The sequence below is a fragment of the Thalia democratica genome, chromosome 1 (assembly GCF_965202585.1).
Source record: "Thalia democratica chromosome 1, ktThaDemo2.hap1.1, whole genome shotgun sequence".
NCBI lineage: Eukaryota > Metazoa > Chordata > Thaliacea > Salpida > Salpidae > Thalia > Thalia democratica.
The window spans coordinates 102,447,646-102,469,175 of NC_139165.1; the positions used below are offsets into that span (position 1 = coordinate 102,447,646).

General features: G+C 25.7%; 1 protein-coding gene across 1 annotated transcript; it reads left to right on the forward strand.

Annotated features, from left to right (window-relative positions):
• The first annotated feature begins 19,424 nt into the window (after positions 1-19,424).
• LOC145841948 (kelch-like protein 7) lies at positions 19,425-20,825 on the forward strand. Its single transcript, XM_082949264.1, has one exon. The coding sequence runs from the start codon at positions 19,425-19,427 to the stop codon at positions 20,823-20,825; it is 1,401 nt and encodes a 466-aa protein (XP_082805390.1).
• Positions 20,826-21,530: the final 705 nt, after the last annotated feature.

Below are 21,530 nucleotides of genomic sequence, written 5' to 3' on the forward strand. Positions count from 1 at the left end.
ATTAAAGAAACATTAGGGTGCCACAAGCCATAACTTATAAACGAAACTAGATATTCCGGAGTTGATGATTAGGAGCAAAACAAAAAGTTCTAAGGCGTTTCATTTACAGCTTTTTAAGAAATCTTGTTGGAATGGGCATAGCTTTTTTAATTTATCTAAAAGTGGCCATTTGAAAAAAAGGTAACCCATATGTAAAGCTTTTAGAATTAACTAAATAAACAGTTGTTCAATTTTAATTTCTTTATTCATGATTTATTAACTTAAATTGCTTGCATTTCAAATTTTTTCAAGTATGAAATTTACTAAATTTTAATTCATAAGGAATGCGATATCCAGAGTTTAAACGTTTGGCGAGGAGTTAGAATATTGTTCTGTATGCAACTTTAATAGTCTATTCAATAAATAACTATACTTTTGGTAGTTGTCACGAATTCACTAAGAGGCCCTTTTGCGCTAGTGGTCATTTATTCACGAAAATATTTCGCACGTTGTGTTTGTATGGCACGCTAAAATTTTTACACTGGTTTGACCTTTTCAATTTTGTTTTAAATTTTTTGACCCCAAACCCTACACTTAATCAATTAACTTTTTTATTTGTTCCTTTTTTCATTATTTTTTTATTACTTTGTGTTGTTTTTCTTTTATTTTATTAATTATTTATGTAACCTTTTACATTTACCCTTGGTCGGACTTTTTATCTAATTTTTTGTATTTTTTTTTACTTTCATACAAAATTAATTATTTGTTCAAAAGTTTCTTCGTGCAAAAATGTCTTTGTGCAAAATTGACCCTTCGTGCAAAAGTGTGCATGCAAAATTGTGCAATACGAGCTTGAATATAATGCTATTACAACTGTCTAAGTTCTAAAACTATATTATTGTCTATCACTAAAACTATTTGTTTTTTAAATTTGCCTTATATATTTTTTTTTTATCGGTAAAACCAGGGCCTTATTTTAAAATTGTAAAAAAAATTTACTTAAAAATAAATAGCAAAAGAATCAAGAACTTAAACTGTTTAGAAACTCATACATTTTCTTCAATAAGGCAGTATGGTCTTAACTAAGTCTTTAAGAAAATATATTTTAAATGATGCATTTTCAGTTTTTCTTTGTTTCTCATTATAAAAAACATCAATACTCAACAGAACTAACTACCTGTGTGTTAAGAACTCAGGTTTCTATGTTTAGCTTTTCTTGCAAAAATTTAATATATTATTGTAATTATTAGATTTTTGATGTTGTTGGTACAAAATAATGAAAATCTTCGTTATTTTTATATAAAGTTTATTGAACGACTAAAAATGCAGGAAAATAATTGGTCCTAGGACCTAATAATGATAATTTAACACTTTATAAATGTTCGTCAAGTATAAGTACAAAATAACAAAAAAGTACACTATATAGAAAATAAAAGATTTAAAATGTTTAAAAGAGTTTCCAACGTAAATGGTGCTAAATCAGATGATGACCACAACAAGATAAATGTTGCAAAGAGGTCTAAACTGTGCACGGAAGATAAAATTAATTCGAACGCGAATGAAATTAACTTTAGCAAGTTATGTAGAGAAAATTCGAAGAAGTTAATTGACATAAACTTTATCCTAAATTTTAACGAATTTTATCTGCATGGTTAGTTTTACATGTATTAACTTCTTAAATTACTTTTTTAAAATTTGGTTTATAAAAATATAAAGTGTTTTCTAAAAGTTAATTAATTTGTTAATATTTTGTCAATTAATTTTTTTTTAAATAGTTTTACACTAAAACTAATTTCTATTTATTATATTTTCGTCGTAGTTTATAAGATTTTATAGTTTAGCTCAGTAACCTAAAAAATGACCTTTTCGAGTACTAGAGTTATTTGTTTATTTTTTTGTTTAATACTAATTGTCAAGTGATAATACTTAAAAAATTCGATGGTTACTCAGATAATATTTTACTTTAAACAGGTGAATTTCATCTAAGTCAAGAATTTCTTATTCCATTTTTAAAAGTAGTAAAACTTCAACAAGTAAAAAGATATGTGAATGTTGATTGTTTTAAAGCTTTAGTCAACGAAAATAACATATTAGTTTTTTCGGAATTAGCGAAGATTTTTTCTCAAAAGGAATTGAGTAGAACTCTAATATCTTTAATTAAACATAGTTTCGTCAGTTTGTCGAAAACATACCAATTTCAGACCATCGAAAACACTTTTTTGAGATATATTGTTTCAAGATCAGATCTCAATGTAAGTTCTGAAATCGAAGTCTTTGATGCAGTAGTTAACTGGATAGAGTTTGATGAAAAAACTAGAAAAACATTTATGTTTGACTTTTTAAAGATGATTCGGTTGCCATTATTGTCTTGTGAAATTCTTAAAAACGTTGTAAAAAGACATCAACTTTGCTCGCATTGTCAAAAGTGCTGTGATTACATTGACTTCATTGTTAATAAAAAAAACAAAGGTTCAGTATCAGCTTTAGATAGGTTTCAAAATGAAAATCGGTGTTGTATGCATGAGTACGTTAATTTGATGTACTATTATGATTCTTTTTATAATGTTAATGAAGAAGAAGTAAGACTTTATAAGAGAAATGAAGATGGTTTCAAGTTTGATGAATTAGATTCAATGTCGTTTTTACAGTTCTATGAAAGTATTTATATGTTAAAAAACGTTTGTGGTGAATTCCCTCAACTGTATACAAAAGAAGCCGAACAATGGGATGAAGTATATCCTGATGATTACTATATTGAAAATTACTATATTGCTTCATGCATATTTATGAGAAAACTATACATATTAGGAGGCTGTACAAATACTATAATAGGAATCAATCCTGAAAGGAAATGCTACGTCTATGATCCAATTCAAGAGGAATTTAATGATATTCAAGGTATGCTAAATTTCAGAAGAAGTCACTCATGCGTAGCATTTGATGGAAGTATTGTTGTCACTGGAGGAGTAACAGGGACAATAAATTCAGTCGAGGCATACGATCACTATCTTAAAAGATGGACGTACATGCCGGATTTGACACAACCAAGATCTGATCATGGATCAGTAGCAATGGGAAACAAACTGTATGTTGTTGGGGGAAACACGCAAAATTGTGAGGTATATGACAAAGTTTCAAAAAGGTTCACTCGAATTAAGCAGCTACCACTTCAAGTTCATTTCGATGACAATGATGCTGAAATCTTTCGTGTTCGAAACGAAATAGTCGTAAAACTTGGCGACACTTCGAAAGAAGAAAACGTCTACATTTACAACACAGCAACAGATGAATGGGCTTCTATGAGTATCAGAGAGTTTAAAGGACATAGAAGAAGTTCTCTAATTTATAAGAATTAGGATTTGTATAATAATTTACAGATATTTAGTTTCATGATAAAATGTTTCGTAATCCATAGAAATTATCGAGCTATTTAGGCACCTAATAGAGGAATTGAACTATAAAAATCTTTTATTACTACAAATAATGTTTTCAAAACTAATAATTTTTACAGTATACTATAATGCTTCCACAAAGCAACTTAATTAGTTTTTAACATCTAAAACTTTATAAAAACTTATTGGTTTTCACAGTTGCTAATAATTACATGTAGTTTTCTAAATTTAACTTAATATGTTTTGTTCAGATTTTCTATATTTAATTTGTGTAACATGATATGTTTTGAATCGCTAAACAATACATTTTTCTTTGCTTTTTGTTTTATAAAATAAAAAAGATAAAATAAATAGCTTGGTTGTACTAAGAATGGTTTCTAGATACTACGTTCTTTGATTGAAGTATTTGAGTGTTGATTTCAATTGTAATTAATAAACTAACTGTTGTATAATATTCCTAATTTATCATAAAATTAAAAATTAATGTATAACTAGCTAAGATAAATTTACTTTAAAGCTTTTTTCTTTAGTTTAAAACAGTTTAAGTCGTATTCTATTAATTATAAAACGTTAATATACGCTGTTGATCGAAAATCTTTTACTAAACCATTAGAACTAGTAAACAAACTTAACATTAAAAAGCAAACATGAATAAAAAAGGTAACCCACTAGGTTTTACTAACAATTTCAAAAATGTTAGCAAAAGCTTTTTTGATTTGATCTTAAAGAAACTGAAGTATTTAATGTTATCAAGAGTTAGATCCAAACAAAGCCAGTGGTGAAAATTGTAAATCTGTAAAGAGCCTTAAGAAAGTATTCCGTGTAATAACTCCAATACTAACCAAATTAATTAACCAAGCACCTTATGAAGGTGTTTATCCAAGTAGTCTAGGACTTGCAAAAGTAATACCATTTTTTAAACAAAGATTAAAAACTTTACGAGGAAATTATAAACTCATTTTATTGTTTTTCTTAATTAAATGAAACTATTGAAAAAGTAACGTATGATCGCATGTACGGTTTCTTTTTCTAAAAATAAAGTTTTAATTAATTCTCAGTTTAGCTTTCGACAAAATCATTATACAAATTTAGATTTGTCTGAAGTTGTTGAAGGGTTTCTGTCCAATTTTGGTAAAAGAAACGCAGTTAGTGCAGTTTTTTGGATTTAAGTAAAGCATTGATAGTTTATATAGACAAATATTATTAAGGATACTGGAAATTCATGGTATAAGAGGAAATATGCATCTAATATTAAGCTCATACCTAGAAGGAAGAAACAATTCATTAGTTATGGAGGATATGAGTCAACCTGTGAAAAAAAGTGAAGTCTTAACTTTCTCAAGTTTGCACATAATTTAATGTTATACAAGACATTTACATAAGACTCATATTTAAATGGCAGTAAAAAATTTACCACATAACTAAAAACGGTATAAGATTTGCTTATGGGAAACAAACTTAAACTAAATCTTAGTAAAACCAGAAGCATGGTTCTATATCAACCAAAAAATAGTTTTTTGAAAAATATAGATCGTAATGTAAATATAGGTAAGACAGTTATTTCAAACACAATTAGCTATAAATATTTGGGAATAATTGAAGATCTGAAAAATAAAATGGTCAGAACACATAGAAACTATAAAAACTAAATTACGAAAATCACTGGGTGTGTTATATAAAACCAGACACTTCCTAAATTAAAAAAACATTACATTTGATCTTTAATTCTTTGCTTATAAGCAATGTTAAATAAGATTTGTTTTGCTGAGAAAGAGCAAAAAATAATGTATAAAAGATATCAATGTTCTCAAAACAGAGCACTTAGAAGCAATCATTATAAAAATATGATGATAGTGTAAGAGAATTAAAAACTCAAAAAAACATACTAGATGTTGAAAGTCTATATCTATGTGAGGTAGGTCTATTTATGATTAGGTGTAACAATAATTTGTTACAACATAACTATAAAAATTACTATAAAATTGTAAAAAATGTCCCTAATTATCATTCCAGGTTTCCAAAACAAAATTATTTCCTACCTACATTCAACAGCAAATAGGTCATAAATCGCTATCCTACTGAGGAAGTAAGTTATTGATTAAGCTAGCATTATGTTTAAAAAACATAATCTATTTCTGAGTTCCAGTATAAACTTAAAAGTTATCTATAAAAAAATGAATAACAAGCTTATTAGTGATCATTGCTACTCGTCAACTTACTTTTGTTTAAAGAGTTAATAGTGTTTGTAATTTAATAAATAATTTTATTTTTACTTGAAAACTTGAATTATTTGGTTACGATAACAGTTGTGAAGCCCAGATTGCAGTACTTTTTATCTGGTTATTCTTTAGATTATTTTACAAGATTACTATTTTGAATTAAGTCCAAAATACTTACAATTATTTATTTTTATCTTACCATGCCAACGTAAAGAAAAAACTTTCAGATTTATTTACTATAACAGAAAATTAAGTATTTAAAAAGTTCTCTGAGATAACTGTTTCAAAGAAACTTATGTTGAAAAATTTATTTTTCTGAAAAAGTAAAAATAAAAACTACTTTTATATGTTTACAAATATTTTTTGCCTTGTAGTATTGCAATTTTAGACTTAGAAAAGTATTCAAAATATAAAAAACTACATTTTAAAACAAGAGGAAATTTTTTGTTGTTGATATAAACATTGATTTATTTTGTTTTCTTATTAAAGGCATAAATTTAAAAGTACTTATCTTTTCATTATTATTTATAAAAATAAAGTTCAGTTTTGAATAATTGACTTATTTAAAGTTATTAAAAATCATACAAAAGTTTATTTATCTCTTCACGTGATTAATTATTGTACTGTTCAATTAAAATTATTTTTAAAATAAAAATAACACTTTCAGCACAAAATACTGATAAAGTTAAACGTAAAAATATGTCAGTATATTACATTTTTACTTTCTTTAAAGAGGTTAGTAACCTATTATTTAAGTTAAAACCACTGACCTATGGCTTGGTCTTAGTGAGGATAGGTAATTGTTTGTTTTGGTCCTTAGCCTTTGTTTGTGATCGCGTCATGCGTTTATGTCATCCATCGATAAGCGTTTAGACGACATGAATTATTAATTAATTTTTATATATCTTATTATAAAATGTTCAAATGGAACGCTCGTTAATTTTATTTAATTGATCTTACTACTAAGCTAACATTAAGAAAACAATTTTAAGTGAATGGTGATTTATATACCACAACGTACAAAAGACGATAATGTGATAAAGTGAGTAATGTAATGCAGTTCTACAATTACGAACTTGCGGTTTTCTTTTGCTTAGTGACTGTTTGCTGGCTAAGACTCAAACAACTCGAACTATTCTTCTATCCTCTGTAGTACTACCTTTGACCGTTCCATCAACAATAACCCGCACAGGAAACCAAAACATACTAAGAAAAACTTATTTATTTTTTCACTTTCTTCTCTGCTTATTTATGTCACGTGCAAAATCCTTTCTGTAGTTTTTCACTTAAATTTATGTTAAATCCTTTGTTGTGACTTTCACTTAAACTTATATTTACTCCTTCAATGTTTTTTTTCCATTTAAACTTATCTTTGACTACTTTATTGTACTTCTAGAAACAAGTAGTAAACTACTACTTGTTATACTACTATTTTTATCATACTTAATTGTTTTGTTTTTCTTTTGAGTACCGATAAATTTGAATATTTTTCCTCGTTCTAGCTTCTAAACAAGTAGAAGCTACTACTTGTTAAACTACAATTCCCTAACTTTAATTTATATTTTAATTATTTAACAGGTTTTTTAGTTTGTACTTACTATTGCTAGACTAAATCTCTACCCTACTTCACACACTGCAATCAAAAATCTCACTACATTCGTTAGAAGAACTAAGAAAAAGTTAAAATTACCGTTTTATTTTTTACTGAAAATTGTAAACTCTACTTATAAAACATGAACTGTTCAAGACTCAATTTTTTTAAATGAAACAATCACAATAAAATCAAAAAAAAAAACCAAACTAGTATTTCAATATTTACTGGAAGTATCTCTGTCTCTTACTATAAAATTTAATTTCAAACAGTGGTAACTTAATATTGATCGTGAATAGCAAAACAAAAAAGCATTCTCATTGAAATCAATAATAATGTTCTTCAATGAATTAATAATTTTTCAGCTTAGTAGTTTTTTTTCAAAATAACCTAGAAAATTATTTTTGTAGAAATGGAGAAAAAGTATTTTTAAAAGCGACTTTCTTTTTAAGCTAAATTATAAGATGTTAGCAACTACACACAATTTTTGAATAAGAAAAATAATAAAGTACAATTTGCACCTAAGTTATACAATTTGTCTTGGAAGTTCGCGTACACAACTTGTCGTTGTTGGAAAGAGAAAAAAGAATCTCTCGGACAAGGGGCTCGTCATTGTTTTAACTTTTCTGGAGAACACTCGAAATCCTTAATGGAAACGTTATAGGGACTTCTATTTTACTTGATTGAGAGGAAACGGGATACTACATTGAGCCTGGTGTGTATTGTCCGAAAAACTCTGTGGTGTTTGATCCTTGGTTTATGATTTCGTATCTTTGGTTTGTATTTTCAGGTTCTAAATTTGTTTCATTTACACAAGGGAACTAAGGCGACAACTGATCTTCATTTCTAACCGTTTCCTCCGTTACTGGAAGCGTATTAGCTTCTTTAGAAATTGATTCCACGGCCGTCTCCGCTTAGAGGCAGTTCGAGATTCTCTTTCAACCGTGCGACCGTTTCATCTCTTTTAAATCCATTTTACCACATTGTTGCTATTTTTTTATCTACGGGGCAATCTTGGTTTAGTGAGATCCCTCCATCATTTGCAACTTTTTCTTTTGTCTTAAGAGACTCCTTCTGTTAATCCGACTTTTTACTGTTTGTATCCATACCTTCTTATTTTTTTTTTATTGCTCCATTTAATCTTGATTATTGGTTTATCCTCAGACCTAGTTTTTTTCACAACCTGAATATCAACGTCTCCACATTCAAGAGAGAACATGTGTTATGTATTTTTCCCTGCAACTTTTATTCTTTTATGCTCTGTCGTAATGTGTCCTGAGTTTAGTTTCTTTTGGGTCCATCTTGAATGACCAAACAACTCATTTTTTCATCTTATTTTTTCTTTTGTTTGAGTTCTTTCAATTTTCGTTTCAATCCAATTATTTCTTTATTATGTTATTTTATTCTTGCTCTTATTTTACTTGCTCTAGTTCGTTTATAGCTTTCAAGAGATACTCTTTGTTGTTTATATTCTTAATTTCTCTAGGTTATTTTACTTTTTTTTAATTAGTTTTTCTTTCAAAGACTCGTTGGTTTTATTGGTTATAAGAATTCTGTCCGCAAGCTCAACCATTTTCTTCCTCAAATCTGTTTCAACCTTCCTCAAGTCGTTTTTAATTTCGCAATTTTTTACATTTTATTTTACTTTTATTTTTAAGTAGTATGTCCAAAATAAATTTAAAATATTTTCTGTTTTGAAAAGCTACTTAGTTGAAACTTTTATGTCTATAGAATATTCGGAAATACAGAAAGTTTATTAATCTTAGAAATGAAAATAAATAAAAATATTATGTTATACGATTAAACAATAAAAACGATCACGTTTAGACTTGTTAACATAAAAAAATTATTTTTGTTGTAAGTACTCTACACTACTTACAAAATTAGAACACATTTTATTTAGTTTTAAACATTCATATGTACTGTTTGCTAGCATGTTTTTATAAAAATAAGATTTTAATTTTAAGTTTAAAAAATGTTTATTTAAAAAATAGTTGCTAAATTTTAAAAGAAATAAACACAAAAATAACAATGACGTTAAACTAGAGTACAATAAAAATTTTTAAATATTGAAAATTCCTAGGTCTCTATGACTGAAAATTATAATGGAAATGTGGTCTAATTGGTAAACATTCTCAAAATTCCCACCTTCGCGCTTTCAATAAACTTCCCACTTAATGGAAAATTTTCTCTTTTGCTCCAAAAACACGTTTTTTTATTGGCTCTTTCTTTCAAGTTGAAGTTGTCTCTATAAAAGCTCATGCAGCAGCTTATAGCAACATGTTTTAAACTTTCTGCAAGAAGTAACTGTTACTAGCGAAATGTTATTTTGATGCTTATATTTTCAAGGACTTTTTGCATGCTGTGACGGTTGCTAAAAACTGCTAGAGGTTTTATACCAAAGCTCAACATTAAAAGAAAACTTTTAGAAAAATAGTTGCACTTTTAAGTCATAGATTTTTTTAAACAGTGAAACTTCCTGCTTTCTACCTATTTAACTTGCTCATCAACAAACTGTCTTCTACGAAAATGAACCAAATCAGGCAAACAATTTCTTCCGTTAAAAGATCAACGGTTGGTATAAATTTTCCAAAGATTATTGAGAGAAGTAATTTTCATGAGGAGTTTCGTATCTTCCGGGTTGACGTCATCACATGATTACGTAATAAGACAATCAGATGTTTAGACAGCTGTGTGTAAAATTGTTTTTGTTACTCAGTAGCAATTTTTTTGTAAACTCAGTATTACTAAAGTTTTACTAAAAGTCGACTAAAATAGTATATGGGTGATAAAAATTTTTTTTATGCTTTAGTAGTACGTTTTGAGTACTCTTAATTTACTGAAAATTCTACGGAATTTTTTATGATGTTACCATGATTCGTTTCTGCAGTATTTTGCTTTGAGGATGCCGAATTTTAGAAAAAAAAGCAGTAATCGTGGAATAAAAAATAACATTTTGCTTCGTTGACATTTTTGATATTCTTTTTTTTTTTTTAAAATACTTGTTTTAATATCTGCAAGCGTAGTTTATGGTTGTGTAGTTATATTGAAGTTATAAATATTTGCAATACATTTTCGAAAATTTTGTGAAAACGTAGATGTTGAAAGACTGTTTAAACTATTGTTTAAAGATAATACTTAACTTTTTCTCAAGTTTTACTTTACTTTTAGTTTCTTACAATTTATTTTATTAAAATGTAATTCTTTTATTGTTTACTTTTTTAAAACCTTGCGCGTTCTTATTTTGCTTGTTTTGGTTTCTTATTACGCTTTCTGTTTTAGTATACGTTTTAAAGTATTTCAAAAATTTTTGTATTTTTTATTATATATTTGATATCTGTCATAAAAAAGCTTTGAATTTTCTAATTTTTCAACTTTAAATTAATGATTAATGGATATTTTAAGCACTTTGTATAGTATTTTCATGTACATTTTTAAAACATGTTATAAAAAACATTTACTTAAGTTAATAGCTAAATTATGACAAATACCAATTATGTCTATGAAACATAACTAGTGTACTAACAAGATTATATGTTATAGATTCTTGCTTAAACTATTAGTTAAAATATTTAAAAAAGCGCAAATGTAATATAATAAATACTAAAAGTTAGTCTAACTTTGTTTGTCTTATCTAGTGAACAATAGCTTTTGTGAAACTGGTATACACTCTTTCTTAAATATATTAGTAACTAAAATGTAGTGTTAATTATAGGTTTTACATAGGTAATGCAATGATTGAGCTAAAATGATATTAAACGTAAATATTTAAAACACAAAACTCAATTTAAAGTAAGAATTTTTTTTTTATAAGTTTAAAGTTTTTTACCCCCAAAAAACACTTAACCATTCTTAAAAAGACAGCATTAAAACCTCGTTAATGACGTAAAATTTTGATAAAATAGTACAAAAACTATTTTTGAGCAATTTATTTACTTTGTTGCAGCTTTGAGAAATATTGTAATGACAGCTATAAAAGTTATTACTTTTTTTAATACTGCTGTATAAGCAACTTAAGTTAGGAAAAATTATATAAGATTTTTACTCTAGAATTTTTTTTACCAGTCGTAACAATACAGCGCTATAATCTTGTTATTGACGTAACAAAGTAATAGAGCAATAAAAAAAAAGTTAACGACTTAAATTGCTTGTTTTATTTCAGCGAAAATCTTGCAGTCTTTTTACAAAAACATCATTGCATTTTTTTAACTGCTAAATAAAGCGGCTATAAGTTCTTATACTAAAAAAAATTTGCAAATAAATAATTTGTTGTTTTTAAAAGCCTTTAAGTTTTTGGAAACCTTAAAATATTTTTTAGTAGAAAACCATCAACTAGTATCTGCAATGATAAAGAGATTTCTTAAAATTTATTTTAAGCAGTTTTTTTTATACTTCGTTCTTTTTTTTTTAAAATTTATCATTGGTTTTAGTTTTGAATTACTTTTTAACTAAGACTAAAGTTCTTAATATTATTTAAAATACTAATTTACTTACAATAGGTGTTATTTTTTACCAGTGTAGCTTCTGTCAGGATATATTTAGTGTGCTTCTTTATTGTTCTGTCATATAACTTATATGCTTTTAAAACAATTTTAATTCTATTGACTTTTTATCATTTGAAATAACAACATTGTTGTTTTTTATAAAAAATGTACCAAAAATATTATATAATTACTATTTAAAAATGATAGGTTTTGTTTTAGTTTGTAGTGAAGATTTTTTTTAGTTTGAAAAATATATTTAACTAAAATTCTTGAATACTAACTGTTCTAAAGATTTAGATCAAATCAACTAAAAACTTTTTTATTTTACTAAAGTATCAATAACTATTTAGTTAAATATCAGTACAATAAAATCATAATTAAAAAGTTACTTAGCTATTTAGATAAAGCTTACTTAAAACGCAACACATATAAATTAAAAAAAATCAAATAGAAAAATGCTGTTACTGAAACTAGGTGTATTATTTGATTTTAAAATAAAAATGACTTCGCACAAATCATACAATTAACAAAACATTGATATAATTAATTTAATATACCTATTAAGAGCTAAGGATGCCGGTTTTTAAGTTGGACAAGTTATAATAATGAAAACTTAAAATTAATATTTTATGTATAAATAATATTACTTAATTACAAAAGTAAACCTCTATTTTAACCTTCAAAAATGATAAATTCTTTATTTACTTTCTTAATAACAAAAATAAACCAGTTGATAAAGCTTGTATGTTATATTTGTATAACTGTAACTATTGTTGACTTTAAAACAGGTGTGCGTATTACTTCACATTACTTAAAACAATATTAAATTACGTCTTTATATAAACTATAAAAATAATCAATTTTGAGTATCAACTAATTTAAAAAAACTCTTTTAACATCAAAAAAAATCAAACATACCTATTATAACGGTAATGTATGATAGTTTTTAATAATGTTTAATACTTAGCATGTCAATGCAAAACTTTAGTACATTTTTACTTTGTAAATATTTCTTTATGCTCTTTATTGTTTGATGTTCACTGTCTGAAGTCTGAACGCTTAGTCTCAAAAATCAGTCAACCAGAACTTAAATTTATCAGACAATGCTATCATTATTATGAGATAGAGTTGTGATGTTAGACTTAAAAAAAATATTAGACCTTTTTTTCAGTAAAGGCAAAAAAGTATTATTTAAACAATATTTAATTGTTTCAGAGTTCTTTAAATATTTATTGGATTTCACAAAATTTAAAGTTAAAAAAGTAATGTTTACTTAAACTTAAATTGTTCTCAAGAATTCTTTATTTACATTTGGTTTATTAAAATATTTTATGTTTTTGAGGTAGAGTTTTTATAATGATGTTTTATGGTTCTTAATTTAAAAGAATATACTTTAGTTAAACTGTCTTGTTTGATTTATATAAAGTAGTCTCAAATAGAACTTAATATTTATAAAATAGTAATCAAGTAAGGTAGAATTTAATTATGATGAGTAGTACCAATAAATTAAGAATAACTGACCAGACCTTACAATTAATAATAGTTCCACACATAAAACTCAAAGTAGCTATAGTCAACAAGCTTTTAAAGATAGTTCTAAAATTTTGGTATAGGGGTCGTACTAGACAAAAAGCCTTTAAATTTGAATTTAATCTTAAAGAAACAGAAGGTAAGTATAATCAATTTGTTTTTATAGGTACTATAAAATAAAAAAGTACCACATCACAACATATTTTGAGTACAACACTAAACAAAAGCAACACAAATTGTTGCAAAAATTTGTTATTAGTACAAACATTCAGCAGGATAAGTTAAATATGTTAGATGACTCAAGTTAGGAAGTTTTCTTGAAGTAGGATGTTCAATAAAATATTTGAGAAACACCTAATATCAATAGGAAGCAAATAAAAAATAAAGAACTCAGGTGTGGATCAGGTAATTAAGATAATGTTAATTTATATTTAACCAAAAATGTAATACAGTTTTTATGTTCAATAATAGAAGTTTATAATTGAAATCCAGTATAAATATAAATATTGATAATAACCAAAGAGATAAGATAAATTATTTTAAGGATATGCATCACAGTCTTGAAATAATTGACCAACATTTAAGGTGATAGGGTTTTCATTTCAGTTTTAACACATAAGGACATAAAAAATATTATATAACAGTTGACTATGAAAAGAGAGACTACCAAAATCTATAAGATTATCTTTCAAAGAGAGATGGCTTCCTAGGAAGAGTTTTTGCTTGTAACTGAGTTTAATTCTTTTTATAGCCAAACCTTAGAAATTGAAGTAAACAATGGAAGCTAAGATGAGAAACAATTAAACTTTTAAAAAACTTTTTGTACACTTGCTCCTAATCAATTGAAGGGGATAATAAGATAAATTTTTAGTTTAGATATTAATAATTATAAACGCCACTTCAGAAATATTTCTTCTTTAAATCAACAGGTCACAAGAGAAGAAACCACAAATATGAATTGTAGTTGTTGAAAATTTAATAAAAAAAAAACCTAAATCAAGCTACTTTTTTTACATTAAAAGAAATATTGGTCAAAATAGTGAATCAACAGCAGTATTAGAAATAATAACCATCAAGTAGATGATTTTCTGGGTTGAAACCAAAATAATTATGTACAATTATAAAACAGTAAAGCACTTTTCCATTTCTATCACAAAAACTCTTTCTGTTAGAATATTAAAAATCTCACAGGTAGCCAAACAAAAAGCTTTTGACTACAGTAAAATTTTAGCATCTGGAATAACTGCCAAAATTTGTGGTTCATGTTTGTAAAGGATGTTCTTTTATTTATTGTGAGGACAAGGACGGTGACATATTTTTTAGCGATATTAATGGAAACAACCCTAATAAGTTTTAAAGGTCAAATAAAATGAGGTTGTTTAGTTTGACGTAGTAAAAAAAAAAGTATGCTGCATGCTGTGAACGTGACAGGTCCCAACAAAAAAACTAGTTTGTCGATCTAAATATGACCAAGACTGGTGGCCAGTTATAACCAGCAGTTCAAAAGGCATCAGAGGCCTCAATAAAACACTTATTTAGTTAATAGACATTAGAATACTAGGAATCATATAAGGAACCAAAAATTTACAGAAAATTATTCAAACATGTGCATGACCCGCCAGTAAAAAAATATATTTTAAAATGTATAAACCATACTATGATCAATATGATTCCTATCAAACCATTAAATCTGGATATTACTTAGCTTATGACAAATATGTTTTCAATTGTTAAAGTCTTAGAATTAATTATTTCTAAGTTATATATAGGGATTAGGCATGACAGTTGAGTATTGTTTCTGTTTAACTAGGCCAGTCATCTTCCTTTTTAATGAAGTATTTTGTTCTTAAACCAATAATATTTTTTTAGTTAGAGATTTATTCTTATCAAAAAATCTTGGTAATAATTTATATTTCTTTTATAAAAAAAAATAATATTTGATACTCTGACAACTAATTTTAATTTTTTTAAATTACTAGTAAACTAACTGATATTTTATTAAATTTTTTTTATGACTACTTTGAGTTCATATACGCTTTTTATTATATGCCAAGTGTCAAAAAATCAGTCAACCAGAACGAATGTATCTCAAGCAATGCCAACATTATTATGAGATAGAGTTATGGTACAAAGCCTAGAGACTGAAATTTATAACTTTATTTTATTAAATATTACGTGCAAAGTTTTCGTTGCATGTTTATAGTTTTAATATTAGATGTAGTTCTAAAACAATAGATATTTGTTTTAGAGTTTTTCAAAAACTATATGTTTTTTCACATTAGTAATATTTTAAAAAGTAGTTTTAACTTATATTTAACTTGTTCTTAAGTTATATTTATTAATATCTGGCTAACAAAAATAAACTATTATTCTGAATTAGAGTTTTTAAACTATCGTTTCGTAGTTCTTTATATAAAAAATACATTGGTAAAACTGTCTTATCTGATTCACACAAAGTAGTCTCAATTATAACCTAGTATTTATAAGATAGTAATTAAACCAAGGTAGGATTTAATTATGATTAGTAGTACTAATAAATCAAGTGTACCTACATGCTGACCCTGTAATGTTAAATTTTGAATTGTAATTTATATATAAATATGCCCTGGACTGGTGGCAAAGCATAATTCAGGGATGCCACTTTACTTGGAATCTTGGGAAAACCTGGAATTTAACAGTTTAGACAAAAAAACTAGAGTTTTGCAAATTTTGAAAAAAACTAGAAAAATCTTGAATTTATAACAATTATCTTCAAAAAAACGTGGAAAACTTGAATTAGAACAATATTCACGTGTTCAGTAGTAAATTTTCGATTTGACTCAATAAATCTGTCAATAAAATTGAAAAATTTTTTGTCGTCATTAACATTTTTTTAAATTAAAATACATTTTTAAATCAGCTTCACAGTATCTTTTAAGTTTTTTATACTATTTTACACAGTTTCTTACCTTAACCTTAACTTTAAATTAAAAATAGACCATAAATGTGTTTTTTAAAAAACCTGGAAGAAATTTGTAAAACCTGGAAAAAATGTTGAAAAAACGATTGGCAACCTTGTATAATTAGCAGCTTAAAAGGCCAAAGAGGCTACATAACAGTTGTTTAGTAAATGGCTGTTACAATTTAAGGAACCATCATCAGTATAGGGGGAGTCCAAACAATTACAGCAAAATATATAAATATGTACATGATCCGCCAGTAAAAAAAAATCTTATAATGTATAAACCATAATGTGATTAATAAAAATGTTATTGAATCTGGATATGACTAAGCTTAGGACAAATATTTTCTCAATTGTTATAATCTTAGACCAATTAAATTTAAAGTTATAAATAGGGATTAGTCAGGCATGACACTTAAGTAATGTTTCTATATGACTGAACAAGTTATCTTTGTTTTTTAATGTAAGTACTCTATACAAAAACCAATTATACTACTTTGTTAAAGTTTATTTTTGTTATTTAAAAACTCTGATAACACATTATATGTCTTTTTATAAAAAGTAATAACTAATATTTGAGATTCTGAAAACTACTTATAATTTTTTCAACTTACTAGTAATCTACTAAATATTACATTAAATTAGTTTTATGAATCTTTGAGTTTATACATGCTTTCTATTATTTGCTAAGTTTCACAAAATCAGTCAAACAGAACGTAAATGTCTCAGGCGATGCCAAACATTATTATGAGATAGAGTTATTTTACACGACTTAGAGACTGAAATTTAGAACTTATTTTAAGTAAAAATGCATGCAATTTTTTAATTTCATTTATTTGTTCAAATATAAGAAGTATTATTAAAAAACTATTTAGTTGTTTTAGAGGTTTTAAAAAGATTTATAATTTTCCATTAGTAATAGTTGTAAAAGTGATGTTTACTTAAACTTAAATTGTTTTAAGTCTTATTTATTTACATTCGGCTTATCAACATAGCTTATATTTCTAATTTTAGTATTTAAAATGGTATTTTGTAGTTCTTTAAATAGAAGTACATTCGTGAAACTGTCTTGTCTGATTTAGATAAAGTAGTCTCAATTAGAACCTAGTATTTATAAGATAGTAATTAAATAAAGGTAGGATTAAGTTATAATGAGTAGTACCGATAAATCAAGAGTACCTACATGCAGATCTTATAATTTTAAATCTCCGTAATTTTAGAGTGACATACTAATTATGAAGTTATTAAATATACCTTTTGTAATAGGGGATATTATTTGCCCAGTTTAAATAATCTTTTCACAGACAAATAAAATTTAAAAACAATAAACTTGAAAACTCTTGATATTAATATAATTAAAAAAAAAACAAATAAGTAAACCAGTATTTGAGCTTTAAAGCATTTGTAAAAAACAATTGGCAAAAAAAAAAACAAAGTTTCAATCTCACTTAGAAAGTTTTATATTTTGTTTTAGTCTTTACTATTCAAGTTTAAATAATTTCAGTAACTCAGCCTTACATAAATACAAAAGACTCATTAAAACAATTCTACTATAATTATGTAAACTTCTGCATATTTTTTGTCATATTTTGCTTCTTTTATAATTTTATATTTTATGTTTAGACTATTTATAATATGTGAATATATTAAACAACACTATTCTTTTAGTATTTAATAGTTTATAAATTTCAAACAAAGTTTATTATGTCTACATTTAATATAAATTTTTCATAAAGCATACTAAGTTATTAACAAAAATCTTAATGATCCAATTTTATGTAAAGGTATATGTTTCTTATTTGTAAGTAATTTTGCCTACAGTAGTACTGTTCAAAATGATAATCATAATTAGCTTTTATATTTTATTATAAGTTGCAGTTAGTACAAATATTTTATTATATATGTATAAATAAGTAAATTATTGATCATTGTTCATATAAATTCACTGTATTATTTCCATATCAGTAATGTATTAACATATGATAATAGAAGCTTGACATATGTATAATCAAAAAAGCTAAAAATAACTTCAAGGGGAATTATAATTATACTACACAGTAACTTTGTAGCAGTTTAATTTAAGTTCTATTGTAGAAATATTTTACTAATTCTTAGAAAATTCTTTTAATTTTTTTTCTAAAAGTATCAAGAAAAATAACTTTACAAGATTAACTCATTATTTATTATTTATAAGACTATTTATTAGGTTAAAAGTATGAATTAGTTTAGTTCTGAATCAGTTTTTAAACCAAAAAAAGATAGAGCTTATAAAAAATTGGTATATTTTAATTTATTAGTGTACTGATTTTAAAAGTATTTTAAGATAACAACTGAATTGTGTAACCCAACTATAGTAACTCTTTGTTTTACTTCTATGCTGTTTTTTTTTTCTAATAAAATATAAATTGAATAATTAAATTAAACTATTATTAGTTATTTTGTTAAAAACTGTCTTTTAAATTCATGAGTAATATTCCTTTGAAAATTTCGTATTAATTAACCATGTGATATTTTTTAAGTTTTTTATTAATAAAAAACTTTTATATAATACAATGTTCTGAAGCCAACTGAAAAAATACTATCAAACAATTTAGAAAATAACAAATTTGAATGTAATACATCATGTTGAAGCTTTTCTATTTTCTAACAGATAAGGATTTTAATAGTAAAAATAGGAAATATAAATCATGTCAGCAGAAAACAATCTAAGTGAAAGTCATGTGAAGAAAAGTAAATATCGAAAAACCAAAGAAAATTTAAGAGGTTTTGAAGATTGTAAGCTTGGAGAGTTTCTAAACTGTTGCAAAAAAAATTCTGAATTGGTTTTTCAGAATAAAATATTTGAAGTCTTTAATGATTCTAACAAAACTGGTAAGTTAATATTCAGTGACTTTTACAAAATTTTACAATAAAGTTGGTTATTACTTGCTTATGTTATTAAAACTAACAAAGAACTCGATCTTTATCCATTATTTTTTACTTTTCAACTAAAACAGTTAGAAACTTTTAATATAATATATATAAATTGACTTTCAAAATAATTTTATAGAAAAGTGAAAGTTTTTTTTGTGTGACTGTGTTTAAAATTCTTAACATTATTCTCTTTTCTATATTCAATTATTTTCTTTTTATGTTATACACACATAGTCAATTTTAGCAAAATATAGTCATTGGCTTTTTTATTATAAACAGTTTTAATAAAATATGGCTAATAACTACCATAATTAAATACTGAGGTAACAAAAATTGTAAAGTAGTAAATTCTTTAATTTTTATAATTCAGATGAAATGAATCGAGAACACCGGAAATTTGTTTCTGCAATTAAGTCAAACAAACATTCCTTGAAAGAAAACTTGTCATGTGAACTTAAAGAAAAGATTGAAAAAAAGCAACAAATTGAGAATGTAGCATTGTTTTACCAGCTGACTAAAACTTTCAACATGACATATTCCCACACTGCAGCTTTTAGATACATAGAACGTTGTTTTGCTATGGTTGTTGAAACTAAAAGCTTTAATGAGTTGGATTTTAGTTCAATTTATAAAATACTTGAAAGTTCTTATTTAGAAATTGATTCTGAAGTTGAAGTTTATAATGTAGTAATTAAATGGTTGAACTACAACGTAGAAGAACGTAGCAAGTTTGCAAGACAATTGTTATTAAAAGTTCGGCTAAATTTGCTATCAGAAGCAGCTGTAAGACACCTCAAAGATAAGTTTTCCTCTATTTTTATAAATGATGATTGTTTTAAAATGTTTCATGAAATGTTGAATACTAGATTGTGTCAAGAGAAGACTATTTCTCATACAAATAGAAGACACTGTAATCAATCAATGTTTAATATTCTTATTTGTGGAGGTGAACATTTTTACAGCAAAGAGACTGTTAGAGATGTGAAAGAACTTGACGTAATTAATTTAACAAAAGTTAAAAATTATGCATCTTTAAAAACAGTAAGATACAAATTTGAAGCAGTTTATGTCAAGGGAGAAATTTATTTATTTGGTGGCTTTAACACTGACGATTACAAATTTATAAACAAAGTTGAAAAATATTCACCTGTTACTAAAACATGGAGTTATGTATGTGATTTGTATGATAAACGTAATTCATTTAGTGTTTGTAATTTTATGAGTAAGGTGTATGTTGTTGGGGGTCTTGTTAAAAATAAGCCAATTAACTTTTGTTACGCATTCAATACAGAAAATTATGTTTTTGAAGAAGTTGCAAGAATGAACGAATCAAAATCAAACACAGCTTCCACAGTCTTTGATGGAAATATCGTAGTGTCCGGAGGTAGAAGTCAAAATTCTCCTCGTTTAAACACAGTAGAACTGTATGATGTATTTGCTGATACTTGGACACCAATGCCAAGAATGACTCATGAAAGAAGTCATCATGGTTTAGTTGTTGTCAAAAGTAAATTATTTGTATTTGGTGGGGCTTCTACTAACACGAATGTTGAAGTTTATGATAAAATTAGCAACAGATTTGTCGATATTAAATCACCAAAATTTTTCTCTTCTTCTGTGAAACCTGTTTTGGTTGAAAATAAAATATTTGTTTTTCAATATCATACAGATGAAGTACTCACTTATGATATGGATAAAGACGAATGGGCAGAAGAATCATGTGAAGCTACTGTTAATCTTATTTATTATTCATTGGTAAGATTACCCATGTACTAAGAAAACTAACTTACAAAAAACAATTACTTGTAGAGTTGTCTAAGATTATTGAAATTTAAAGTTGGAAATTGCGAGTTACTACTTTCAAGTGTATTATATAATTACTGATAAGTTTAAATTTAAAGCTTGTTAAAACTTTAAAGTTTTTTGATTTTTTTACGCCTTACGAATTTACGTACCAGTGTTACGTTATTAGTTCTTGGATTAAAAGAATAGAATTCTTGAAAAGTTAAAATAAGTTACCATGTCTAATTGCAACGTGTTTTAAATGATTGAATTTTGTATAAGAGATAGTATAAAACTCAGAAACAAGTTTTCATAGAATTTGTATACGTTAACTTTAAATGTGTCTTCTATAAGATATAGTTTTTTTAGCTTGTATTACGTTTAAATTTTCATAGTTAAATAGAAAGAACAATTTTTTAAAGTTTGAAAACCTAAATCTATTTCTTGTAGTTTAGTTGAATAAAAATAAATTTTATATTGTTATTCATGGCTTGTTATTGTATAAATTTACTTAGTTAAAGCTTTTATTTAACGGACTAACATAAATAAAAAGCTATTAGAGATTTTTTTTGTATGTTCTGAGGTATTATTATTTTTTCCTTTGATTTTTTGATAAAGTAAATCTTACTTAAATATTAGCTCATTTGTTGAGTAACTACTGCTTTTGTTATAATTTTTAATCCTCGTTAACCCGATTTC

What these genes read in the sequence shown, in the direction of transcription:
- LOC145841948 (XM_082949264.1), top strand. Translation starts at nt 19,425, where the DNA reads ATGAATCGAGAACACCGGAAATTTGTTTCTGCAATTAAGTCAAACAAA.